Source organism: Symphalangus syndactylus, chromosome 1 (assembly GCF_028878055.3).
Source record: "Symphalangus syndactylus isolate Jambi chromosome 1, NHGRI_mSymSyn1-v2.1_pri, whole genome shotgun sequence".
NCBI lineage: Eukaryota > Metazoa > Chordata > Mammalia > Primates > Hylobatidae > Symphalangus > Symphalangus syndactylus.
The window spans coordinates 63049031-63076629 of NC_072423.2; the positions used below are offsets into that span (position 1 = coordinate 63049031).

At 45.8% G+C, this 27599-nt stretch overlaps 1 protein-coding gene and 1 pseudogene across 6 annotated transcripts in view; both read left to right on the forward strand.

The window, feature by feature from the left end:
- The window catches only part of LOC129459399 (small ribosomal subunit protein eS10-like), a 294302-nt pseudogene extending 292004 nt beyond the window's left edge, over positions 1 to 2298 (forward strand).
- A 9537-nt stretch (positions 2299 to 11835) lies between these two features.
- ANKRD29 (ankyrin repeat domain 29) overlaps positions 11836 to 27599 on the forward strand; it is a 65005-nt gene continuing 49241 nt past the window's right edge. For 4 of the 6 annotated variants that reach the window (XR_010115506.1, XR_010115505.1, XM_055236164.2 and 1 more), the window contains exons 1-2: positions 11862 to 12037; positions 26129 to 26239. Coding sequence is in view for 4 of the 6 variants with exons in the window: in XM_055236164.2 (XP_055092139.1) it covers positions 12017 to 12037; positions 26129 to 26239 (132 nt within the window). In the remaining 2 variants the exon portion in view is untranslated. Of the gene's footprint in view, positions 12038 to 26128; positions 26240 to 27599 lie in introns of all 6 variants that reach the window. The other 2 variants (XM_055236156.2, XM_055236170.2) reach the window with 1 other exon arrangement.

Here is a 27599-nt window from a genome sequence, read left to right on the forward strand (position 1 = left end):
CAGAGCGAGACTCTGTCTCTAAGAAAAAAAAAAATTTTTTAATCATTTGTTGGTTATTATTACTTGATAGTTTCTAACCTCATGATGCTCTAATATGATGTTAAATCTTTACTATTCATTCAACAGTACATATAAGAAATACAAAAATATCAGAATTGGGCCAAGTGCAGTGGCTCACACCTATAATTCCAGCACTTAGGGAGCCTAAGACGAGAGGATCACTTGAACCTAGGAGTTTGAAACAAGCCTGGGCAACATGACTAGACCCCATCTCTACAAAAAATACAAAAATTAGCCAGGGGTGATGGCTTGCGCCTATATTCCCAGCTACTAGGGAGGCTGAAGCAAGAGGATCTGAGCCTGGGAAGTCAAGGCTGCAATGAGCCGTGATCTCATTAGTGCACCCCAGCCTGGGTGAGAGAACAAGACCCTGTCACAAAAAAAAAAAAAAAAAAAAAAAAAATTCAGAGTTTTACAGCCTTTTTTAAAAGGGCATGAAATAACCTGCTTCATTCCCTCGGCTCAGTATGAGTAATTGTACCCAAGTTTAGACAACTCAAAAGAAATGACACATATGCTAAAGTTAAAATTCGTTTCACTTACTGCACAATAGCGCCTACTGATTTAGCTGCCTCTGCACGGAGACATGGGTGTAAGGTTGTTGTTTTAATAATATGAATTCAATGTATGGGCTAAATCCGTGACTCATGCATTATGAAGAACAAATGCATCTTTGGGTCATTTCAGGTGAAAGCCACTCCCTGCACTTAGTAAGTGAGCCATACTCCTTGAAGTTGTGTATCTTCAAAATTTCTCTCCATTTTACAACATCATCACTAACTCAGGTTTTAGGCTAAGGAGGATTAAATGTATATAGCAAGTATTACATCCTTAATGCTTAGGTCTCTTCCTCTCCCATGGCACATCAGCCTCAGGGCAGTCTTGCTGCTGGTTTGCTCTGACACGTGCCCCAGTCCCATTAATTGGGTTATTGCTTCCTTCCTGTGTGAGTTGAAGCAAGCCACTCAGTCTCTCTATGTTTCCGATCCCTCACCTGAAATAAAAAATGATGATAAAGATATTGTGAAGGTTAAATGACATAATGTATGTGAAAGTGTCTGCTGCAGGGCTGGGCCTACCACCAGAGTAGAATGGTGGTTGCCAGGGACCAGGGTGCAGGAAATGGAGAGATGTTGGTCAAAGGCTGCAAAGTTTCAGCTACCATAGGAACAAGCTCTGGGGATCTCATGTACAGCATGGATGGTGATGGACGCTTGGATTAATTTGACTATGGTAATCACTACACACTGTATACACATATCAAATCATCACATAAAACACATTAAATATATTACATCTTTATTTGACAACAAAAAATTTTTTAAGCCTCAGTTTCTTTTTCTTTTCTTTCTTTTTTTTTTTTGAGATTGAGTCTCACTCTGTCTTGCAGGCTGGAGTGCAGTGGTGTGATCTCAGCTCACTGCAACCTCTGCCTCCTGGGTTCAAGCAATTCTCCTGCCTCAGCCTCCAGAGCTGGGACTACAGGTGCACACCACCACACCCAGCTAATTTTTTGTATTTTTTTTTAGTAGACATGGGGTTTCACCATGTTGGCCAGGATGGTCTCTATCTCCTCACCTCATGCTCCACCCACCTCTGCCTCCCAAAGTGCTGGGATTACAGGCGTGAGCTACCACACCCAGCCAAGTCTCAGTTTCTTCATGTGAAAAATTTTGCCCATGGCATAAGATTTGTAAACACTCTTTCCAGCCTCGGCTCCAGACCCTACAGCCGCCGAGATGTTGATGCCTAAAAAGAACCGGATTGCCATTTATGAACTCCTTTTTAAGGAGGGAGTCATGGTGACCAAGAAGGATGTCCACATGCCTAAGCACCCAGAGCTGGCAGACAGGAATGTGCCCAACCTTCATGTCATGAAGGCCATGCAGTTTCTCAAGTCCAAAGGCTACGTGAAGGAACAGTTTGCCTGGAGACATTTCTATTGGTAACTTACCAATGAAGGTATCCAGTATCTCTGTGATTACCTTCATCTTCCCCTGGAGATTGTGCCTGCTATCCTATGCTGCAGCCGTCCAGAGACTGGCAGGTCTCGGCCTAAAGGCCTGGAGGCTGAGCAACCTGCAAGACTCACAAGAGGAGAAGCCGACAGAGTTACCTGCAGATGGAGTGCTGTGCCCCCTGGTTGCTGACAAGAAAGCCAAGGCTGGGGCTGGGTCAGCAACTGAATTTGAGTTTAGGGGCAGATTTGGTCATGGACGTGGTCGGTCACCTCAGTAAAATTGGAGAGGATTATTTTGCATTGAATAAATTTAAAGCCAAAAAATTAAAAAAAAAAAGATTGGTGAATACTGAAGGAAGTAATAATTAGAAAGGGCCAAATGCAATGCTAATACATGGTACGCCTCCAATTAAAGCTAGTGATTGATTTTATGTGCAGTTCTAGACACAGGTCTTGAGCCATTGTGCCTCAATTTCTGTCCAGGAGCCTGCCTGGTATGCCAATTTCTCAGAACCTGGAAGCATTCTTTGCATCAGTCCTTAGAGATCCACCTGCTGGCCTCCTGTACTGGACATAGCTCACTGCCCCCCACTTTTTGACCTTGCCAGAGCCCCAGGGTGTTGGAGGGCCTTTCAGGAGTTCCATGGAAGCTGTCACTGCCCTAATCTCCTCTCACCAGCTGGTCTGCCTTGATCACCCTCCCTCTACTGTCTTCCCCAGATCCCCCTGGGACACTGAACCAGATTTTAGGTTTCTTCATTTCCTGCTCGAAGCTTCCCAGGTCCCTGCCCACTCAGTGAGCAGAGTAGTCTGCTCATGATTGAGCAGAGTAGTCTGGCCCTTAGGCCACCTGGTGAGCCCCAGCAGGCACAGGACTTGCCTAGGAAAGACTCAGGGCATGCGTCCCACCCTGAGATCAGCACGTTACCACTGTGTCACAATTCTAGCACCAGACTGAAGGCGGATGTTACAAGAACCATTTCGTCCAGAAAGCATGTTTGATGGTGGCTGTTCTGGGAGCTTCTGACATTTCTCTTTCCAGTGAAATCACTTGGATTTCTACCCTACTGTTTTCCACTTCTTGTTCCTTCTCCAGCCCCATTCTACTTGCTGGGGAAACTAAGAATTCTACACCTTCATAGAAGGCATCAAAGCCAGTCGTGCTCACTGAAGGGCTGTGGCCTGAGCTTAGTTTGACCTGCATCACTGGGACAGTAGGGGAAGGGGGAGCAGACATCCTGTAAAAGTCCAAGGTCCCTTGTACAACTTCAAAATTCCTGAGCCCCCCCCCCACCACACACACACACACGCGCGCACACACACACACGTGATCATTTAATTTAAAACATACATAGACATACACAAAGATGGAGTCGTGACCCCTTAGCAATTACTTTCAGGCCCCTCAGGCCCCTCCAAGTCCCATGCTGGGGACCCATAGTGGCAGGTCTTTGCGGGGTGGAGGGGAGAAGGCGCTGCCTTCAGTGAAGCTGCAATAGTTGTTCTACCAGGCAATAGTCCTCCTGTGAAAATAGGATGATGTCCTTTATTGTCACTTGCCCTGTGGCCTCACTTGGAAGCTGGTGGCCACATGCCTTAGATTTCTGAATATGAGAAGAACTGCACAAACACAGGCTCCCAATCTCATTAGAGGAAAGTGCCTCAGAAACTTTGGTTTCATGTTTGAGAGGTTTGTGGATCCTCAGATAATCTGTGAGGATTCGTTTATTCATTCATTTATTCAGAAGTGCTCAGTGAACACCAACAGTGTGCTAGGCTCTGGACTTGGCATCGGGGCTGCCAAAAGGAGGCACACACAGCTTCTGCCCCCATGTGGCTCATCATCTGATGTTCAGCCCACTGAGGTCCCTCAACTCTAAGCTGCCATATTACCTGTAAGCTGTGAGAAGCCCACTAAGCCTCATTGAAAGAATGAGGCTCCAGCCACACTTGAGATGTACACTATAATCCGGTATATTACATATAGTTTGTGACATTACTATAGAATTGCCAAACAGGGCCCCAAAAGTCAAATGTTAATAAAAATATTACTTTCTGCATTTTAACCACGGGGCCAGGAGATCCGTTTTTGCCATAAACAAAATTAAGTTTGCATTCCACTCTTGCTCCCATGTAAAGCGGTGAGACAATTTCCATAGCACAGGAGTCTTTTTGTCCATTTTCCCTAATGATTGAACTCAGCTTTTTTGGCTTCTTGGTTTTGGCTCAATTAAAGATTAAATGAAACAAGTGCCAATTGGCAGATAATTGAGAACTAAGTCTGTGTGTACGTATCTCCTGCATTTTACCCCATATGGGTTTAGCAACTTGGCAGTAAAATCTAAGGACTGATATATCAACTAGACAGAATTCAGAGTCCCCAGTACATTCAAAGATACTGCTCTTGTGTGAATACTTGGAACCCTCAGCAAAATGTCGAAGGCAGCTTCACTTAGGAGACGCCTCCTCTGGGCCCATTCATAATAGATGCTTCTATTCCCAAGGGCCAGATTAGTGATAGGGTACTTTCCAACCATTAGCCCAGACTCTCCTTAAACAAAGGTTGGAAGCTGAGAGTTACACAATAATGCTAAATATCCAAATGAAAATCAAACACTCAGGCAACAGCTAGATGTCTGGCCAGGGACTGAAGTCTCCTTAAGGCTGGCATTTTTACACCTATGCCTCGTCCACTGGGTCACAGATGAGGCTCCCAGAAATCCTGCCATGTATTCAGGGCTCATCACTGCATGTTTTCAACTGCAAAGCATCTGATGGAGCAGTGCTAAGGGCAACTGACCCCAATGGAGCCCCGTCCATTCCATCACTAGAGTGAAGGAAATCTAACACTTTGTTAAATCACTATGATGGATAATAAAAGCAAAATTACTAGTGCATCTGAGGCCAGGTGCAGTGGCTCGTGCCTGCAATACCAACACCTTGAGAGGCTGAGGTGGGAGGATGGCTTGAAGCCAAGAGTCGAGATCCTCCTGGGCAACATAGTGAGACCCTATCTAAAAAAGAAAACAAAAGAAGGAAGGAAAGGAAAGGAAGGGGAAGGAAAGGAAAGGAAGGGGAAGGAAAGGAAAGGAAGGGGAAGGAAAGGAAAGGAAGGGGAAGGAAAGGAAAGGAGAGGGAAGGAAAGGAGAGGAAAGGAGAAAAGGAGAGGAGGAATGAAGGAAGGAGAGAGAGAGAGAGGGAGGGAGGAAAGAAGGAAAGAAGGAAGGGAGGAAGAAAGGAAGGAAGGCAGGAAGGCAGGAAGGCAGGAAGGCAGGCAGGCAGGCAGTCAGTCAGGCAGGCAGGCAGGCAGGCAGGCAGGAAGGCAGGCAGGCAGGCAGGCAGGCAGGCAGGCAGGCAGGAAGGCAAGCAGGCAGGCAGGCAAAAATTAGCCAGGCATGGTGGTTTGCACCTATACTTCCAGCTATTCAGGAGACTGAGGCGGGAGGATCCTTTGTGCCCAGGAATTCAAGGCTTCAGTGAGCTTTGATTATGCCACTGCACAGTACAGTCTGTGTGACAGAGTGAGACCCTACCTCTTAAAAAATAAAAATAAAAATAAATGAAAAAAATATACCAAAAAGCAAACAGTAAAAAAAGACCTAGACGGTTATTGGCTACTTGGAGGATCATTGGGCCACTTTGTAGAGTTCCTCCATGTCAGTGTGGGACTCCTCCTCCCTGGGGAAAAGAAGGAAGTGCAGTGGAATCTTCACATAAAGCCAAGCCAGGACCAGCCTTCCATGGGCCAGGGCACCCTGCCAGGTGGCAACATTCGGATGCCCCACCCAAAAGAAGAGAGTGCTTCAGCAAGCAGGCAAGGATTTACGAGACTGTTAACAGTGAACAAAAGAACAATAGAAAAATGTTAAGCAAATGAGATCCCCGCTGCAGGAAGCCTCGTTTCCCGAGTAGCTGGAACTATAGCCTGGCTAATGTTTTGTATTTTTTTAGAGGTAGGGTTTCCTCACGTTGCCCAGGCTGGAAGTGTAGAGGTTTTTTTGTTTGTTTGGTTTTGTTTTTTCTGAGATGGAGTCTCGCTCTGTCACCCAGGCTAGAGTGCAGTGGTGCGATCTCAGCTCAATGCAACCTCCACCTCCTGGGTTCAAGCGATTCTTCTGCCTCAGCCTCCTGAGTAGCTGGGACTACAGGTGCGCATCACCACACCCAGTTAATTTTGTGTATTTTTAGTAGAGACAGGGTTTCACCACGCTGCCCAGGCTGGTCTCAAACTCCTGAGCTCAGGCAACCCATCCTCCTGGGCCTCCCAAAGTGCTTGGATTACAGGTGTGAGCCACCGTAGAAGAGTAATAAAAGAATATTTTTTCTTGGATGGTAGAATTGCAGGGTTCCAAAAGATGCTTTCCATCTTAGGGTTTGCAATGATGCTAAAAAATTGGGTGGCAGAACTTTACACATTGTCTAGTTTCCTCTGGTTTTCAATGTGCCTGGCCGGTGTGTGTCATTACAATAAGTAGAAATGCCTTTAGTGAAGGCTGGCTGAGTAGAGTTATTTTTAATAATAAAAATGAAAATCTACATAAAGGTTTTATAAAAGGAGAAAGGTTGATTAAATTATAGTATATGCAATATAAATGCAGCCATTAAGAGACAGATTTTGCTGGGCACGGTGGTTCATGCCTGTAATCCCAGCACTTTGGGATGCCAAGGCGGGGGGGTGGATCACCTGAGGTCAAGAGTTCGAGACCAGCCTGACCAATATGATGAATCCCCGTCTCTACTAAAAATACAAAAGTTAGCAGGGTGTGGTGGCATGTGCCTGTAATCTCAGCTACTCGGGAGACTGAGACAGGAGAATCACTTGAACCCGGGACGGGGAGGTTGCAGTGAGCCAAGATCATGCCATTGCACTCCAGCCTGGGCAACAAGGGCAAAACTTCATCTCAAAATAAATAAATAAATAAATAAATAAATTACGGATTTTTAGAGAACTGTTAGGAGGAAACTGTTAGGAGGAAATGCCCACATTATCATGCTTTGTAAAGAAAAGAATATACATATTCCCATTATGTTACTGTATGCTTAAGAAAGATTGTGAGCTGGGCACGGTGGCTCACACCTGTAATCCCAGCACTTTGGGAGGCTGAGGCGGGCAGATCACGAGGTCAGGAGTTAGAGACCAGCATGGACAACATAGTGAAACCCCGTCTCTACTAAAAGTACAAAAATCAGCCAGGCGTGGTGGCGCGAGCCTGAAATCCCAGCAACTCGGGAGGCTGAGGCAGGAGAATCGCTTGAACCCAGGAGGCAGAGGTTGCAGTGAGCTGAAATCATGCCATTTCACTCCAGCCTAGGCAACAAGATCAAAACTTCATCTCAAAGAAAAAAGAAAGAAATAAGAATTCCCCATTGGTCAACACAGGGCCTTAGTGACACTATGGTCTGCTCTGCCACCTTCAGGGGGTAGTTTTCCTCATGGTCACAAGGTGGCTGCAGACATTCCAGGCATTGTATTTGTACAGTACAGTGTCCCAAGGAAGAAGGACCATCTTCTCCTGGGTATGTCTTACAACCAAGGAAACCTTTCTCAAAAGCCCCCAACACACCTCCTCTGACATCTCAAAGATCAGAATTTGTCACCTGCCCACACCTAATTCAAGCACTATCACCGGCCTAAACAAGAGGACTTTGGATGGAACAAAGGGCTATGTTCCCCGTAAGCAAATCTCCAGGGGGAGTATGATGGACAAAACTGAGCAAAACTGACATTTTGATAGGGAAAGGAAGGGAGCAATGGGTGTTGGGTAGATTACTGAAAGATGTATCTGCTACAGTCCCCACTGCAAGAAGCCTCATCTAGGGTAAATTCCAATAGGTTAGGAGAGACTGAGCTAACTAGCTGGGAGATACGAGGTGGAAGCTGGGCATAGTGGCATGCACCTGTAATCCCAGCACTTTGGGAAGCTGACAGGGAGGATCACTTGAGCCTATGACTTAATGACTAGCTTGGGCAACATATTGAAGCCCCTATCTCTAAAAGATAAAGTTAAATAAAAATTAAAAATTAAATAAGGGCTGGGCATGGTGGCTCATGCCTGTAATCTCAGCACTTTGGGAGGCTGAGGTGGGAGGATGGCTTGAGGCAGGAGTTCAAGACCAGCTTGAGCAACATAGCGAGACCCTATCTGTAAAAAAATGTTTTTAAAAATTAGCTGGTACAGTGGCATGTGCCTGTAGTCCTAGCTACTCAGGAGGCAGAGGCAGTAGGATTGCTTGAGCCCAGGAATTCCAGGCTGCAGTGAGCTATGATCCTGCCACTGCACTTCAGCCTGGGTGACAGAGACCCTATCCTTATAAAAAATAAATAGATACAAAAATTTTTAAAGATGTGGGATGGAGAAGTAGACAGAGAATAAAGACAGAAAAGATGTCCAGGATGAACTCTTAGTTGGATGAAGGAGTCTGATTACAAAAAGGGAGTTAGAAAGCTCAGTAGGCTGGGTGCAGTGGCTCATGCCTGTAATCCCAGCACTTTGGGAGGCAGAGGCTGGCAGATCATGAGGTCAAGAGTTTGAGACCAGCCTGGCCAACATGGTGAAACCCCGTCTCTATTAAGAATACAAAAATTAGCCGGGTTTGGTGGCCCGTGCCTGTAATCCCTGCTACTCAGGAGGCTGAGGCAGGTGAATCGCTTGAACCCAGGAAGTGGAGGTTGCAGTGAGCCAAGATCATGCCACTGCACTCCAGCCTGGGTAACAGACCAAGACTCTGTCTTGAAAAAAAAAAAAAAAGAAAGAAAAAAGAAAAAAAGGAAAGCTCAATATTCCAGATTGACCTACTTCTCAATTCTGTCAAGGGCAAATCCTGTTGGACCAACTGGGACAGTGCAAAATAGAGGCCAAACACATCAAGGTCTGTGCTGGTATGAACAGAAGGTGACAATGACCAACTATGGCCTCATTTGAGACCAACACAGATGTCTGTGCATCTGAGTAATGCGTGTCTGTGGATAAGAGTGGGTCTTCTGATTTGGTAGATTTGTATAACACAACCCCCGGACTCTTTTCCTAATTCAGTGATGAATAAGTTTTGACCACCTACCATGCCTCCAGCCGTAAATTAGCCCCTAGAGAAAATAAAAGATACGTAAGACACAGGGCCTGGCCTTGAAGAATTTCAACTCTGCTGAAGAAGTCAAAAGCAACAGAAGTAGAATTGAGAGCAATACCAGACCCTGTGGAATCAGGGTTGAGGGATGCGGTGTAGAGCAGAACCATGGCAAGAGCTCAGCAAAGTTGGGAGGAAGATGACTGAGGACCAGGGTTTAGGAAGAGGAACTTGAGCTGGGGATAACACCCTGGGCAGGTTGGGATTTGGCAGACAAAAGAGAGGAGATAAAAGAGAGCCATAGTGGGAAGAGAGCGGTGATAAGATTTTGGAGCTAGACAAATGCCTAGCTCTATCACTTATTAGCAAATTATTCCATTTTCTCAGAACTTTAGTTTTTTCATCTATGGAATAGGTATAATACCTACCTCATAAAATGTTTATAAGGAAAGCACCTTGTACTTAGAAAACACTCAAAATATTAGTTTTTTCCTTTATCCCATTTGTTTGACAGGATGACAAGGATGGAGAGGCTCTGTTTGGGTAGTGAGTTGTTTGGATAAGAAAACTGGGCCGTGCAGATTAAATTTTGTATTAGGTCCGGTGGATCACTATTAAAGTCTGGAGTGGACCATTTTAGAAAGAATTGCCTGTTGTGACCATGAGAGCTTTGTTCCATTTCAGAGCTATTTATATGAAGATGAGTTTAACCATGTGCGTGAGATGGTGTTAGGCACATTCTTTCCAGAGACTGACAAGAATCCCATCAGCACCCTGGCCAGAGAAAAACAGCTTTGAGCTCAAGTGTAACGGAAAGGAAACAGACTTTGGAGCTAGACAAACACCTAGCCCTATCACTTATTAGCAAATTACTCCAATCTCTCAGAATCTTAGTTTTTTCATCCGTGGAATGGGTTAATACTCACCCCATAAAATGTTTTTAAGGAAAGCACTTTGTACCTAGAAAACACTCAAAATATTAGTTCTTTCCTTTCTCCCTTTTATTTATCGAAACTATGAAAGCAGACCAGGGGCGGTGGCTCACGCTTGTAATCCTAGCACCTTGGGAGGCCGAACCGGGTGGATCACCTGAGGTCAGTAGTTCAAGACCAGCCTGGCCAACATGGCGAAACCCTGTCTCTACTAAAAATACAAAAATTAGCTGGGTATGGTGGCAGGCGCCTATAATGCCAGCTACTCGAGAGGCTGAGGCAGGAGAATTGCTTGAACCCGGGGGGTGGAGGTTGCAGTGAGCCAGGATCGTGCCACTTCACTTCAGCCTGGGCGAAAGAGAGAAACTCTGTCTGAGAAGAAAGAACAAACAAACAAAAAACTATTAAAGCAAAACCTCTGATGCTTGATTTTTATTAATAATGTTGTGTGGCAACTTAAAAACTGTGTCATTTATAGGCACTCAAGGCAGGGAAAATGTTTAGAGTCCTTATTTTTAAAATTGGAATTTTCTATAAAAGTTCAGAATGTTTTTAAAGTTGTTTTAAGCACAAAGTAATACAATTTATCCATGAAGGTTAAACATTTTAATTTTTATTATTAACTTTTATTTGTAATTGTTTTTTACCTTTTAAATTAAATATTCGTTACAAATTTAATTGAGAAGAGGGAAGGAGGGGGAGAATGAATGAGTGGATTCTTATAGTTCGAGGGGGTAAGACATCCACTTTTATACTACTTTTTTGTTTTGTTTTTATTTTTATTTTTGAGACAGAGTCTTGCTCTGTTGCCCAGGCTGGAGTGCAGTGACCAAATCTTGGCTCACTGCAGCCTCAACCTTCCAGGCTCAAGCGATCCTCCCACCTCAGTCTCCCGAGTAGCTGGGACTACAAGTGTGCACCACCACGCCTGGCTAATTTTTGTATTTTTAGTAGAGATAGAGTTTTGCCATGTTGCCCAGTCTGGTCTGGAACTCCTGGACTCAAGTGATCTGCCCGCCTTTGGCCTCCCAAAGAGTTGGGATTATAGGCGTGAGCCACTGTGCCTGGGCTACTTTTTTACTTTAACTTTTCTAAAATGCTCTCGAAGAGCTCTTGTTGCCGTTTATACTTAAAACTCCCACTTTTACTTCGCCCAAACCAATCCTGGGCAAGCAGCAGGAGTGGACACACATACTGCAATACTCCAGGGCTGCAGCATCAGACCCAGAGGAGGAGGGAACTGCTGGATTAATAATGAGGAGGAGGAGGAGGGGTATGAGCCTATTCCAAAATTGGCGTTTGTCCTTCAAAAAGGAAAAGACCACTTATTGTTTGTGCAATCAAAAGGTTTGTTTCCTAGATATTTTCCCCAGGAGAAAAAAAGTTTCTCAGGAAACCGAGAAAGAAATTATAATGAAAATAGCTATTGGATGAATTTTTTCCTCAAGCTTCATTTTTACATCATTATAATATTTGTGCTGTAATGAAGGTTGGGAGTCCTCTGGGGCACACCAGTCTATTTGGGAGGATATGTATGGAGTTTGTGTGTGAGTACATGCGGGTGATTGGGCATGAGTGTGGAAAGTGTGTGTGGAACCTCTGTGTGTGTGGAATGTGGAGCGTATGCACAATGTGTGTGGAGTTTGGAGTGTGTGTGTGGACGAGTGAGTGTGGAAGTGTGGACGTGTGTGGAAAGTGCATCGTGCAGTGCGTGCGGAGTTTGGGGTGTTTGTGCACGCGCGTGTGTGGCAGGTCCTGGAGCGCGTCCACGCGGCACCCCATGTGCCTTGTGCGCGCGCGCGAGCGGAGCGCGCGCCCGCGCCGCCCCTTCGGCCCGGCCCTGTGTGCGGCGGCTGCTGCCGGGCCGGGCGGCGGGAGCGCGCGGCGTCGGAGGCCGCCCCTCTGCGGAACGCCGAGCGCCGCCGGAGAGTGAAGGGCCGGGGAGGACAAGGCGCCCGGGGCCCGAAGCGCGCCGGCTCCCGCTGGGGCGGCCGCGGACATGTGCAGGATGTCCTTCAAGGTGAGCGCCGCGGGCTCCGGGGCCGGGGCTGGGGCCGGGCCCGCGGGGTCGGGTTGGGTGGGATGGGGTGGGCGCCCCCGCTGCCCGCCGCCCGCCGCCTCCTCCTTCCTCTCTCCTCCAGCTGCGGGCGAGGCCCGGGAGGAAGCGGCGGGGCTGGGTGCGCCCTGTGGGTTTGCGGTTTGCCTGCCTGCCCTGCCTGAGAGGCTTCGCACTCATGGCTGTGGATCGGCTGAGTCTGTGCCCGGCGACGGGGCGGCGGGGACTGTCGCCGGGTAACAGGTCGGGGGCGGGGAAGAAGCCTAGGGTCAGCGCTGTCCTGCAGCAGAAGGAGTCCCGGACCCTGACCCTCTGTGTCCTCATGCAGGAGTACCAGCTGTACCCACGGGTGCCTCCTCCCCGGAGGGGTGGCCAACACCCAGGGAGGCTTCAGGGTCCAAAGGTGTCTTATCTAAAGAGTTGATTAAATCAAGTCATTCCATCTAATCCCCACATTTTAGGATGAAAGAGGTTGATTTGCCTCGATTGAAAGGGTTTAATAAAAATAGTAGTTAAAATGTATTAAACAGTTCAAATGTGCCTGACTCTGAACCAAGGACATGATGTGTATGGTCTCAATCCTGGGGGAGACCTGTGGGAGGTGCTCTTCGTGGCTCTTTTTTTTTTTCAAATGAGAAAGCTAAGATATAGAGAAATCAACTCACCCACGGTTTTGCAGCCAATAAGTTATGGTGTTAAGACTGAAACCCAAGTGTGTCTGACACCGAAGCCACTGTAATCCCGTTGCCGACAATAACTCATGTAAGCAGAGGAGTGACGTGGTGAGATGTGCATGTTGCAAAGATCTCTGGCTAGGTTTGGAGAAGAGGGTTGGAGCTGGAAGATGTTGTCATCTTTTTAAGAAATGGTACTGGACCAGTGCATAGGTGGTGAGAGTGGAACGAAGTAGACGAATGTGAATGACTTTAAAAGTTTTTTTTTCCTGAGACGGAGTTTTGCTCTTGTTGCCCAGGCTGGAGTGCAATGATGTGAGCTCAGCTCACTGCAACTTACGCCTCCCGGGTTCAAGCAATTTCTCCTTCCTCACCCTCCAGAGAAGCTGGGATTACAGGCGTGCGCCACCATGCCCAGCTAATTTTTTGTATTTTTAGTAGAGACGGGGTTCTGCCATGTTGGTGAGGCTGGTCTTGAACGCCTGACCTCAGGTGATCCACCCGCCTTGGCCACCCAAAGTGCTGGGGTTAAAGGCGTGAGCCACTATAGCTGGCTGACTTTAAAAGTTTTAAATCGGCATAATTCAGTACGGAAGGCAAGAGAGATAAAGATAAAACGTTTGGTTTGGGATAAAGTTTGAGGATGGATGGGAATCCAAGCAGAGATGTTGATTAGACAGATATACACTCCTCGATCCCAGGAGGCAAGTCTGGGCAGCAGCTAGAGATGAGATTTAGGAGTCAGCAGTGTTAAGTAGGCACCCATGGGAATGAACATGATTGCCCAGTGGAACCATATAAAGGTGGAAAATAAGAGGACTGAGGACAAAATCTTGAAGAAGATTTGAGAAACAGCAGTCAGAGACGAATGAGAAAACTCAGAAGCATGCGCTGTCACTTACACCAAGGATCTGTAATCTTTCAACAAAGATGAAGAGGGCCTTGATGTTTATTAATGCCACGGGGAAATCAAATAAACAAAGAATTGAAAAGTCCATTGGATTTAGTAACAGAATAGGCACTGGTGACCTTGCCAAGAGCACTTTCAGTGATGTTAGGATCAGGAGCCAGATTGCAATAGCTTGAAAAAGAGTGGGTAGAATCCACAAGTGTGGAGAACTCTCAAGAAATTCTGCAAGAAATAGAGATTTTTTTTTTTTTTTTTTGAGACAAAGTCTTGCTCTTGTCACTCAGGCTGGAGTGCGGTGGCGCAATCTTGGCTCACTGCAACCTCCGCCTCTTGGGTTCAAGCGATTCTCCTGGCTCAGCCTCCTGAGTAGCTGGGATTACAGGTGCCTGCCACCAAGCCCAGCTAATTTTTTGTATTTTTAGTAGAGACGGGGTTTCGCCATGTTGGCCAGCCTGGTCTCGAACTCCTGACCTCACGTGATCCGCCCGCCTCAGCCTCGCAAAGTGCTGGGATTAGAGGCATGAGCCACTGCACCCGACCCAGAGATTGTTTTTAAAAGGCAGTGGCTGCAGCAAGGATCTGGAATTGACCAAGTGTTTGTTTGCTTTAAAATGGTAGAGACTTGAGCATCTTTAAATAACGATAGGCACTTCAACAATAAAAAGACAAATAAAGCCTAATTTTAAAGTGGACATATGAATAGATATTTCTCCCAAGAAGTTTACAAATGGCCAGTAAGCACCTGCAAAGATGCTTAACATTATTAGCTATGGTCTTGGAAATGCAAATACAAAACTGTAATGAGATACCACTTCATACCCGCTAGGATGGCTTTAATCAGCAAGACAGTGACGAATGTTGGCAAGGATGTGGAGAAATTGAATCTGCATGCATTGCTGGTAGGAGTATGAAATGATGCAGTCGTTTTTATTTCTATTTTTTATTTTTTTGAGACAGAGTCTTGCTCTGTCAGCCAGGCTGGAGTGCAATGGCACGATCTCAGCTCACTGCAACTTCTGCCTCCCGGGCTCAAGCAATTCTCCTGCCTCAGCCTCCCAAATAGCTGGGATTACAGGCATGTGCCATCACGCCCGGCTAATTTTTGCATTTTTAGTAGAGACAGGTTTCACCATGTTGGCCAGGCTGCTCTTGAACTCCTGACCTCAGGTGATCCACCTGCCTTGGCCTCCCAGAGTGCTGGGATTATAGTCATGAGCCACCACGCCCGGCCAATGCAGTCATTTTTAAAACCATGCTTGTCTTTCTTCAAAAAGTTATTTTTGTTTGTGTTTTTTTTGTTTTTTGTCTTTTTTGAGATGGAGTCTCACTCTGTCATCAGGCTGGAGTACAGTGGCATGATCTCAGCTCACCACAACTTCTGCCTCCTGGGTTCAAGCGATTCTCCTGCCTCAGCCTCCTGAGTCGCTGAGACTATAGGCGCCTGCCACCATGCCCAGCTAATTTTTGTATTTTTAGTAGAGACCAGGTTTCACCATGTTGGCCACGATGGTCTCGATCTCTTGACTTCGTGATTCACCTGCCTCAGCCTCCCAAAGTGCTGGGATTACAGGCGTGAGCCACCACACCCAGCCTCTTTTGAGGCTTTTTAGTTAAATATAGAGTTACCACGTGACCCAGCAATTTCACTACTGGGAATATACCCAAGAGAAATGAAAACGTGTTCACACAAAAACTTGAACATAAAGATTCATGGCAGTAGTATTTATAATAGCCAGAAAGTGGAAACAATCCAAATGTCCATAAACTGATGATAAAAACAAAATGTGGGCCAGGCACAGTGGCTCATCCTTGTAATCCCAGCACTTTAGGAGGCTGTGGTGGATCACCTGAAGTCAGGAATTTAAGACCAGCCTGGCCAACATGGTGAAACCCCGTCTCTACTAAAAATACAAAAATTAGCTGGACGTCATGGCAGGTGCCTGTAATCCCAACTACTGGGGAGGCTGAGGCAGGAGAATCACTTGAACCCTAGAGACGGAGGTTGCAGTGAGCCAAGATCGTACTACTGCACTCCAGCCTGGATGACAGAGTGAGACTCTGTCTCAAAACAAACAAACAAAATAAAGTGTTTTATATTATAAATACCATAGATAGGGAGGCTTAAACAACAGACATTTATTTCTTACAGTTCTAGAGCTAGGAAGTCTTGAGATCAAGGTGGCTGGTGAGGGCTCTTTTCCTGACTTACAGATGGCCACCTGTGCGTGCCCCATTTCCTCACATGACCGAGAGAGAAAGCCCTGGTGTCTCTAATTCTTTTAGGGGCATTAATTCCATCATGGGGGCTATACCTTCACAACCTCTTTTAAATTTAATTGACTCCCAAAGACTGCTCCTCCTAAAATCATCACACTGGGCATTAAGACTTGAACACATGAATTTTGGGGGGATACAAACATTCATTCAGTCCTCAGCCCCTGTCCTCCTGGCATGTCTGTCTTGCATGCAAAATATATTCATTCCATCCCCAAAAGTTTTAGCTTGTTCCAGCATCAACTCTAAAATCCACAGTCTCATCTAAATATCTAAATCAGATATTGGGTAAGACTCAAGGTATGATTCATCCCAAGTGAACTTCTTCTCTAGCTGTGAGCCTGTGAAATCAGACAAGTTTTTTTTTTGTTTTTGCTTTTGTTTTGAGACAGGGTCTCACTCTGTCGCCTGCCCAGGCTGGCACAATCACGATTCACTGCAGCCTTGACCTCCTGGGCTCAAGTGATCCTCCTGTCTCAGTCTCCCGAGCAGCTGGGACTACAGGCTTGCACCACCATGGCTAATATATATATATATATATATATATATATATATATTTTTTTTTTTTTTTTTTTGTAGAGATGGGGGTCTCCCTGTGTTGCCCAGGCTGATCTCAGACTCCTGGACTCAAGCAATCCTCCTGCTTTGGCCTCCCAAAGTGTTGGGATTACAGGCGTGAGCCACCATGCCTAGTCCTCAAACAAGTTTTGTGGTTCTAAAATACGACAGTGGGACAGGCATAGGATACATGTTTCCACCCCAAAAGGGAGAAATTGGAAAAAAGGAATGACAGGTCACAAACAAGTCCAATACCTAGCAAGGCAAATATTATTAGAACTTAAAGTTTGAGAATAATCCTCTTTGGTTCAGTGCTTTGCCTTCTGAACTCACTGAGTGGTGGGTCCTGCTTTCTGGACCAACTGGGGCAGGGGATTGGGCTCACAAGACATTGGTGGTTAGGGCTTCAACATATGAATTTGGGGAGGAACACAAGCATTTAGTCCATAACATGGTAATCTGTACAGTGTACTATCATTCAGCCATAAAAAGGAACGAAGCACTAATACATACTACAACATAGATGAAACTGGAAAACATATTCAGTGAAGGAAGCCAGACACAGAATGCCATATATTGTATAATTCAATTTATAGAAAATGTCCAAAATCGGCAAATCCATAGAGACAGAAAGTAGATTACTTGTAATCCCAGCACTTTGGGAGGCCGAGGCGGGCGGATCACGAGGTCAGGAGATCGAGACCACGGTGAAACCCTGTCTTTACTAAAAATATAAAAAAATTAGCCGGGCGTGGTGGCGGGCGCCTGTAGTCCCAGCTACTCGGAGAGGCTGAGGCAGGAGAATGGCGTGAACCTGGGAGGCGGAGCTTGCAGTGAGCCGAGATCGCGCCACTGCACTCCAGCCTGGGCGACAGAGCGAGACTCCGTCTCAAAAAAAAAAAAAAAAAAAAAAAAACGAAAGTAGATTAGTGGTTGCCAGGGGCTGGGGAAGAGGAGGTGATTGTTGATGGGTAGATAATCTGGAATAGATAGTGGTGATGGTTGCGCAACCTTATGATTGCACCAAAACCCGCTGGATTGTATGCTTTGAAAGGATGAATTTTATGTATGTAGATTATATCTCAATTTTTTAAAGCATTTTTAAATCATAATAGGGAATGTGGAGAAGGCTTGGGGATGATTTTGCTCAGTGACTGAATTTCTCAGGGAGTTGGGGGTGGTGAGCCTGAGCTGGGCTCCATTTGCTGTGGAATTAGCTAGAATTGCAGAAGGAAACCTCTCCCATTGGGGTAAAGGGAAAGGAGGTGAGGTTGAGTGTTGATGTTTTGTAAAGTGAAGCCCAGGATGAAGTCAGGATTTGGGGTAGGTAGAAAGGAGGCTGCCAAGCCAGGTGCCAATATTTTCCATGAATAAGGAAGAACGATCAGGAGGTGACAACTGCCAGGTGAGGTGAGGTAGAGGATGGGAAGATGGGACGACCTGAGTCTTGAAGGAGCAGAGATTTGTACCCCTGAATGGAAGGGCAGTGGCCTGGAAGCCAGGTGGGCCTATTCACTGCAGTGCTGATGTGGGAGAAGGCCTTGCTTCCACCAGGAGCAGGCACTGGGGAGGTTGAGGCAGGGAGAGAGGGAGTGCTCTGCAGTAGGCTAAGGATGAAGAGGAGTTGATTTACTATGAAATGGACTTCCAGAAGGCACAGAGGGAAGGTCTGTCCAGAGCAGAGTCCCAGGCCAGTCTAAGATTGGCATTAGCAACATTCTTTTATCCACCTCCCATCCTATCCAACTTATTGAAATGCACCCACAGCCACAATAATAAAAGAGACTTTTTATTGTAAAATTTTTGAAAGGATTTTGTGACACTACTTTTTAAATGAATAAGCTGTAAGTTACTCATTTAATTTACCTTTTGTCCATTTTTCTGCAGTTGTCATAGTTGGTCAGTAACTCTCATGCAGCGAGCAAATCAGACCTACAATGATTTTCATGTGGCATCAGTATTTTATGAATACCAAATTTAGCAGTTAATAAAATTGACAGGATGTTATGTTTTGTAGCTATTTAATTGAATATTTATTAGCTTTGATTTGGGAAACACAGATTAACTTTGTCATTTTCATAGGCTCCTGAAAGACTCATAGGCTCTAGGCTCTGGGTTTCCAAAGCCTACGTGTAAAAAGGCCCTGGTTTGTTAGACAAGTCTGTGGAAGAATAAATAGAGCATTATAAGCCACAATTTAGGCTCTTCTTGATGATTCAGAATCAATGTATGTAGGGCTGCTTGCATCTGAACCACATGACCCCTTTGCATCTACTTTTGATGGTTTTTCCGTCAAGCTGTTATCAGTGACTTCTCACTGGTACCATTTTGCCTCCAGCAAACTTCCTTTAACAACTGGCAACTCCTAATCTCTTCTGCTTGAGAACACAGACACATGTTTGTTAGAATTATCTTTTAAAGTAAAACGAAACTCAGAGAATTATTTTTTAAAGTAAAAGGAGGCTGGGCGTGGTGGCTCACGCCTGTAATCCCAGCACTTTGGGAGGCTGAGGCGGGTGGATCACCTGAGGTCAGGAGTTCAAGACCAGTCTGGCCAATATGGCTAATACAGTGAAACCCCGTCTCTACTAAAAAGTACAAAAATTAGCCAGGTGTTGTGGCATGTGCCTGTAATTCCAGCTACTCAGGAGGCTGAGGCAGGAGAATCGCTTGAACCCGGGAGGCAGAGCTTGCAGTGAGTCGAGATCACACCACTGCACTCCAGCCTGGGCGACAGAGTGAGACTCCGTCTCAAAAAATAAAAAAATTAAAAAAAAGAATTTCATATTTCCTTCAGGGTCTGCTATCTGTCATATGATGCTATACCCCAGCCAGGTTGGAGTGGGTATCTTATTCTACAAAGCGTCTGTTTTGTGAATCTTATGAACTATATTTTATTTTATTTTATTTTTATTTTTCTTTTTTTTGAGACAGAGTCTCGCTCTGTCGCCCAGGCTGGAGTGCAGTGGCGCGATCTCGGCTCACTGCAAGCTCCGCCTCCCAGGTTCACGCCATTCTCCTGCCTCAGCCTCCTGAGTAGCTGGGACTACAGGCGCCCGCCACTGCGCCCGGCTAATTTTTTGTATTTTTAGTAGAGACGGGGTTTCACCGTGGTCTCGATCTCCTGACCTCGTGATCCGCCCGCCTCGGCCTCCCAAAGTGCTGGGATTACAGGCTTGAGCCACCGCGCCCGGCCTATGAACTATATTTTAATGTTAATGCTGGTTAATTTTCGCACCTAAGTTCCAAAGGGAGGAGGGTGTAATGACGTATATCAGACCTCCCTTCCTGTCATGGCCTGAACTTTTCAGGTTTTTTTTGGGATCCCCTGGGCCAAGAGAGGGGTGCACTCAGTCAGTGGGGGGGCTTAAAATTTTATTTTTGATTTACAGGCTTAATGTTTATTAAGCATTCTTAAAATTGTAAAAACTTAGCACAAAGTGGGACAATGGATTAGAATAGCCAGTAATGTCTCAAAAACATCTTTCTGCATATAGCTTTGCAATCCATCACTACGTCTTTATTTTATGTCACCTCTAATATCATAGAAATTCATTATTGAGTAGAGCTAATATTCTCTTGATTGAATTAATAAGTGTACGATTGAAGTCCACATTACTCTAAACCTTTTTAACCTAATAGTTTAAATCCCTATCCCCTCTTAGCTTTTAATTAGAATTCCAGTTCTGTACAAATAAAGTTTCCTCTGTGTTTCCTCTCCCCTTCCTTCCTGTATAATTTCTGGAAGTGTACAGATGAGCAGTGTATTAGCCAAAATTCTGACAGTAAATGGAAGGGGGCAAGTAGGGAGAGAAGAAAATATGACAAATGTGGAAGCTTACACTCAATTTTCTACAAGGTGTAAAATGTAAGATCTCAGACTCTGGACCCAAACAGACTATCAGACTGTTTTTTGTTTTTTTTTTGAGACAGAGTCTTGCTCTGTCACCCAGGTTGGAGTGCAGTGGCGCCATCTTGTCTCACTGCAACCTCCACCTCCCAGGTTCAAGCAATTCCTTGCCACAGCCTCCCGAGTAGCTGGGATTACACATGTATACTGTCACACCCAGCTAATTTTTGTATTTTTAGTAGAGACAGGGTTTCACGTTGTTGGCCAGATTGGTCTCAAACTCCTGAGCTCAAGTGATCTGCCTACTTCAGCCTCCCAAAGTGCTTGGGATTACAGGCGTGAGCCACTGTGTCCAGTCCAGACTTGGATTGATTGATTGATTGATGGTGGGTGGGGGAACAGAGTCATGCTCTGTCACCAGGCTGGAGTGCAGTGGTATGATCTTGGCTCACTGCAACCTCTGCCTCCCAGATTCAAGCAATTCTCCTGCCTCATCCTCCCGAGTAGCTGGGAATACATCCTGAGTAGCTGGGACTACAGGTGCTTGCCACCATGCCCAGCTAATTTTTGTATTTTTAGTAGAGACGGATTTTCACCATGTTGGCCGGGATGGTTTTGATCTCTTGACCTCATGATCTGCCCGCCTGGGCCTCCCAAAGTGCTGAGATTACAGGCGTGAGACACCCCGCCCAGCCCAAACTTGGATTTAAATCCCGGCATTGTTATTTGAATGAGCCAAGATCCTTACTGCGTGACCTTGACTAACTCATTCCTATGCTCAATTTCCTCATCTTAAAAATGAGAATAATAGGCCAGGCATGGTTTCTCATGCCTGTAATCCCAGCACTTTGGGAGGCTGAGGCAGGTGGATTACTTGAGGCCAGGAGTATGAGATCAGTCTGGCCAACGTGGCAAAACACTAGCTCTACCAAAAATACAAAAATTAGCCAGGCATAGTCAGTGTCAGGCGTGGTTGCAGTGAGCCGAGATTGCGCCACTGCACTCCAGCCTAGGCAACAGATGGAGACTCCATATAAAAGGGGGGGGGAGGGGAGAGGAGAGGAGAGGAGGGGAGGGAAGGAGAGGGGAGGGGAGGGACCTTCCTTTAAAAAGTAAAAAATAAAAGAAAAATGGGACTAGGCCAGGTGCGATGGCTCACGCCTGTAATCCTAGCACTTTGGGAGGCCAAGGCGGGCAGATCACAAGGTCAGGAGTTCGAGACCAGCCCGGCCAATATGGTGAAAACCCATCTCTACTAATAATACAAAAATTAGCCAGGCATAGTGGCAGGTGCCTGTAATCCCAGCTACTCGGGAGGCTGAGGCAGAAGAATCGCTTGAACCCAGGAGACGGAGGTTGCAGTGAGCCGAGATCATGCCACTGCACTCCAGCCTGGGTGACAGAGTGAGACTCCATCTTAAAAAGAAAAAATGGGAATAATTATATTAGTCATACATTACTTAACAACAAGGACACATTCTGAGAAATGCACGTTAGGTTATTCCTTCATTGAGCAAACATCATAGAGTGCACTTACTGCAGACGTAGAGAGTGTAGCCGACTGCACACCTAGGCTCTGTGGTGTAGCCTATTGCTCCTGGGTGACAAAACTCTATAGCATGCTCCTGAACGGAATACTGTAGGCAGTTGTTACACAGTGGTGAGCATTTGCATATCTAAACACATGTAAACATAGAAAAGGTACAGTAAAAATATGGTATCATAATATTAGGGGGCCACTGTCATATATGCAGCCTATCATTATGTATTACATGACTGTACTACCTCGTGGGGCTGCTCCTGGAATTAAATGAGTTAAAGCAGTAAATTGTTTAGCACACTGCCTGATACAGAGCAAGATCTCAACTTAACTTAGTTGTCCTTGTTGTTACGTATAAAGTTGGAACGAGCAAGCCTGAGAGAAGCTCCTTGGTTTTATTGTAGAGATCAGAAAAATCAAGAAAGAGGTGAAATAGTAATAGCACGCTTGGTAAAGTGCTTTACAGTTTCTGTGACATATTTTCATGTGCACCGTCTCCTTTAAAGGCTAGAGGACTGGCCCCATCTCTCTCCACACCATTTATGATTGTGTGCATATCATACTGAGAGGAGATTTGGAAGTTATCCAGGGAATGTGATGTGTATAGACCCCAAACAGAAGGAAGGTTGGGGACTTTCCATCTTAGCCAGAGAGGAGCTTGGGATGGAGGATAGGAAGGAGGTCACTGGGGGTCACTGCTGCCTTACTCCTTGCTATCCACAGAAGATTCCACAGGAGGCAGAACAGTGTGACAGGGAGTTAAAGGGCAGCCTCAAGCAAGAGACTGCTTGTTGCTGAAGACTGACTTGCCATTTCTCACTTTCCTCATCTGTAAAATGGGATCGTCCCAGTGCCCACTTCACTGAGCAAGGATGAGGATGAAATAAGCTAGTGTATGCAGAAGATACGCCACGTGGTCCAGAGTAAGCACTTTGCACTGAGTGAGCATTAGCTCAAGATTCCTGACCTTCAGTAAATGTGCCAGCCATAGGGTGACAGGATCACCTGCCCATTTCTTTGCTAGACATTGCCACCTAGATGCCCCATAGGCACTTGAAACACAGCATGTCCAACCCTGAACTCATCATTTTTTTCCAAAGCCTGTCCTTCATACGATGTTTCCAAACTTCATGAATTGGCACCAAGATCAGCCAGGCACTGGAACCAGTAATCAGGAGTCAATCCACTTTCCTATTCCCTCCTCTCCTGCACATACAGTCACAGACCAAGGCTGTGCAGTTTAGCTCCTTAAAATGTCTCCAGTCTGTCTAATCTTCCCATTCCCACTGTTGCTGCCTCTTAGTAAATTAAGCCCTTGAAGGAAAATGAAATATTTATAGCTTTTCACAAAGCTCGGTTTCTAGAACCTTATAGAAAACCAGGATGGCCCGCCCAGCTGGAGAGGAATCCCCAAGACCATCCTAAAGGGAGGAGAGGCCCCGACTAGAGATCTTGTTATGACGATAGACACTTGCTGTTTGCAGATGGTCTTTTGAAGGTATTTGGGGTTAAAGTGAAATGACAGAGTCCCTGAAAATGAATTACAGTTTATCATTCTTGTGTGTTTACCTTTCAGGAAAAGCTAGCAGAGCTGTTCCCTGGTGCATATTACATTGTCTGCCTGATTCACCCTCCCAGACTTCATTTTGGCCTTGTGCAATCTCTTTGTTAAAAGGCTTTGTTTCATGATTCATTATACAGGTCAAACCTCCCTGGCCATTTCTTCGCCTAGTTACTGACAGCTGGAACAAATTAGACCCAGCCTGGTGCCTAAGCTGCAACGCTGGTGTGAAAACCATGGTCGCAGTTTGCCTTGAAAACTCTAGGACAGCAAAATTTACACGTTCAGGAAAGGCAAATTGTTAATCTGAAATTGGAGGTGATTTTTTTTCCTTCTAAATGAGCCAGGAAACTATTCAAAGTATGTTTGCTATTAGCTTATCACTCCCCACCTTGCCATTCTCTCATTCAAGTATGCACAAGGGCATACGCCTGTGTATGTGCTGAAGGACTTCTGAAATGAAATCCTCACACCCACAAATACTGCTGCCACTGTCCTTTCATTTTAGAGGGCTTGTTGGTAGCTGAAATTGTTGGTATTTTCTTTTGAGCTTAGAAAAAGCACTATATTTAATACGATATCAATATATTTAAAAGGCATATTATGCAAAAGGCCTTTTGAGTCGGGTAGATGTTTTAAACCCACTCACAAAAAATGCTTTTATTAAACAATGTGAATACTTTTATAAAATTTCCTAAGACCATCAAAATTCTTTTTTTTTTTTTTTTTTTGAGACGGAGTCTCGCTCTGTTGCCCAGGCTGGAGTGCAGTGGCGCGATCTCGGCTCACTGCAAACTCCGTCTCCCGGGTTCACGCCATTCTCCTGCCTCAGCCTCTCCGAGTAGCTGGGACTACAGGCGCCCGCCACCACGCCCGGCTAATTTTTTGTATTTTTAGTAGAGACGGGGTTTCACCATGGTCTCGATCTCCTGACCTCGGGATCCGCCCGCCTCGGCCTCCCAAAGTGCTGGGATTACAGGCGTGAGCCACCGCGCCCGGCCCCAAAATTCTTTATTAGTACCAATAGTCTGGATTTGATTTTGCCTATTGATTCTGACTTTGTAAAGAAAAATAAATAGAGGAGAGGAAAGTGGCACTTAATCAGCATTTATGGTGTGTTTGGTACAGTATTAGGCAAAAATCAGCATCATTTAATACCGTCAACTTCAAGACAGGTACTGTGATCTCCATCTAAGCAAGAGGAAACTGAGATTCCCAAGGGCCAACTTACTTGTCCAGGGCTGGGGTGAGCTGTCTGGTCCCAAAGCCAGTTCCTGCCTCTCGTGGACTGTTCTCTGCAAACTCATATCAATTATTTTAGAGAAGAAGATTGTACTGCAGTCAGCTCTGCCACCCATTTGGAAGACCTGTTTTCCATTTCCATGCTTTCCATAGGTCTGGCTCCAAAATTAACTTTGTAGCTTTAAAATAACCCAGTAGGTCCAGTGCAGTGGCTCACGCCTGTAATCCCAGCACTTTGGGAGGCTGAGGTGGGTAGATTGCTTGAGCCCAGGAGTTCAAGACCAGCCTAGGCAACACAGCGAGAACCTCTCTACAAAACATAAAATAATTAGCAAGGCATGGTGGCATGCACCTGTGGTCTCAGCTACTCAGGATGCTGAGGTGGGAGGATGGCTTGAACCTGAGAGGTCGAGGCTGCAGTGAGCCATAACTATGCCACTGCACTCCAGCCTGGGCAGCAGAGTGAGTCCCTGTCTCAAACAAACAAAATGATCCAACGGTGGAATGAAGGATCCATACGAGGACATGTAATGGCATTATTTGCCCTAAGTTCCTTGTTCTCAAGTCAAACCTCTAGCAAGTTCCAGCTGAAGCAAAGAAAATTAGATGGAGGGGCCGGGCGTGGTGGCTCACACCTGTAATCCCAGCACTTTGGGAGGCCGAGGCGGGAGGATCAGGAGGTCAAGAGTTCAAGACCATCCTGGCCAACATGGTGAAACTCTGTCTCTACTAAAAATACAAAAATTAGCTGGGCATGGTGGCGCACACCTGTACTCCCAGCTACTCAGAAGGCTGAGGCAGGAGAATCACTTGAACCCAGGAGGGGGAGGTTGCAGTGAGCCAAGATCATGCCACTGCACTCCAGCCTGGCGACAGAGTGAGACTCCGTCTCAAAACAAAACAAACAAACAAATAAAGAAAATCAGGGGGAGGGAAAGTGAAACATTCACACAGGTAGTTGGAATCAGATAGAAAGCATTGAGGGCTTAGGAAAAGGGCAGGTAAACTCCTTTGAGAGGTCAGAATTGGGAGAAATTTTGCCCCACTCAGAGGTGAATAAAGATTTGGAATGTTTCCGGGAGGAAATAGCATTTGAGCAGAGCCTTGGCCTTGAAGGATGGAGGAAAATTCATTTCAAGCAAAAAGGAAACTGGGTGAACAAAAACACAACAGAGGCAGGAAAGTGAGAACATTAGTGGGAAATAGGTTATTAATAGTGCTGGATTATCAACAACACTGCTCTTCATAGCCATATGGTAGCTCAGGTGTCTGGAATCCAACAGAGTTCATTCTGTTATTACAGTCGTCTATTGCTGGAGGAGCAATCTTTCAAATGATGCAACACATCTGGATGTTCTTCTTTCTGAATGTTACTATCTATGTGCATAGCAGCAGTCATGTTAACTGACATCAATTTTAAAATCCTGTTTCATTTTGTTCTTGCAGAAGGAAACTCCACTTGCCAACGCTGCATTCTGGGCAGCCAGGAGAGGAAACCTGGCGCTGCTGAAGCTGCTGTTGAACAGCGGCCGGGTGGACGTGGACTGCAGAGACAGCGTACGATGGTTGGGTAGATGCATGCCCAGCATGCACGATTGCCCTCTGTGGGCACAGGAACACCTCAGGAATACATTCCCCTTTACAATGCTTATTTACTTGTTCATGTGTTTGCTTGCTTTATCCTTTTTAAAACATCCAAGGTACTGTGGTGAACTTAAAAACATGCTGGGGGAAGTCAGAAAAAAAAGGAAACAATTAAATGCATAAAACAGAAGGCAACCACAGTAGGGAAAGAGGCACTTCACTGGGAATCAGAATTGGCAGATTACAAGAAGAAAAGCCTGTTTAGTGAAAGAATTCAAGCCAACCACTTTCATGAAAAGATGGAGATAATTTAGAGCACAAGTGGGCTGCCATGGATGTGGGCGTTATGTTTCTTCTACAAGGATGAGAAAACAAAAATTGAAGCCTCCCCCGGGCTTTTATCCTTTCATTACCTCTTGCAAACATAAATACACTAATTGGCAATTTAAAAAGGGAAACAAAAATAGATACTACTGCCCACCGGCAGATACCACTTAGAGAGCCTTTCCATCCCCAGCTAGAGGCAATCATTTTTCTGTCCTCAGCAAGACTTCTCATCTCTGGGACCAAGAGGACCTCCAATGAGGAAAGGGAGCAAGCAATGATGTTTTGATTTTAGGATTTGAATAAAAATGTTTCAAAGGAGCTTTGTTTTCCTGAAAACAGGGTGTGCCATTTCCAGCTTTTATTGTACAAATTTGAAATCCACCACAAGCCCAAAAGTGAAATAGCACTTTGCCCTAGTTGGCCCCGTGGGGGCATCACGGCAGGATATCTTTGGTTTACGGGATATCTTTGGTTACACCTCCAGACCCACTCCACACCCTTCTTGCTCTTAGTCCCACAGTCTGAACTGTATGTACTGCTCCAGCAGACTCACTTTCCTCTGGCCTCCAGTTGTGTCTGGCCCATAGGAGCATCTGCAGGAGTCAGACGGTAGGAGGAGAGGGACATCAGGGAGCCCACCGCCCTCCCTGTTTCTGTCTGGCAGCAGCGCCCCACTGTTCTCTGCATCCTGGGAGCCGCTCCCTTCCCCTGGCACCTTCAGGCCTCAGCTGGTCATGGACCCCCACTGTTCCTAGATCCCAGTACTGTGTTGTTCTTTGTAGATGCCCTATGCCCAGGCCTCAGCTTAATAGTCTCTTTATTACACTTTCTTCCAATTATCCCAGTTTGAATGTACCATCTGTTCTTTGCCAGAACTCGGGCTGCTGTCGGGTCTTGGGCATCTGTGAACTGGCCATCTTGGTCTTATTTGGGTTTTACGGGGCTGTTTCCTACACCACAGTGGGAAAACTATAGGGCAGAAACACCAGTTATCACCGTGGCCAAC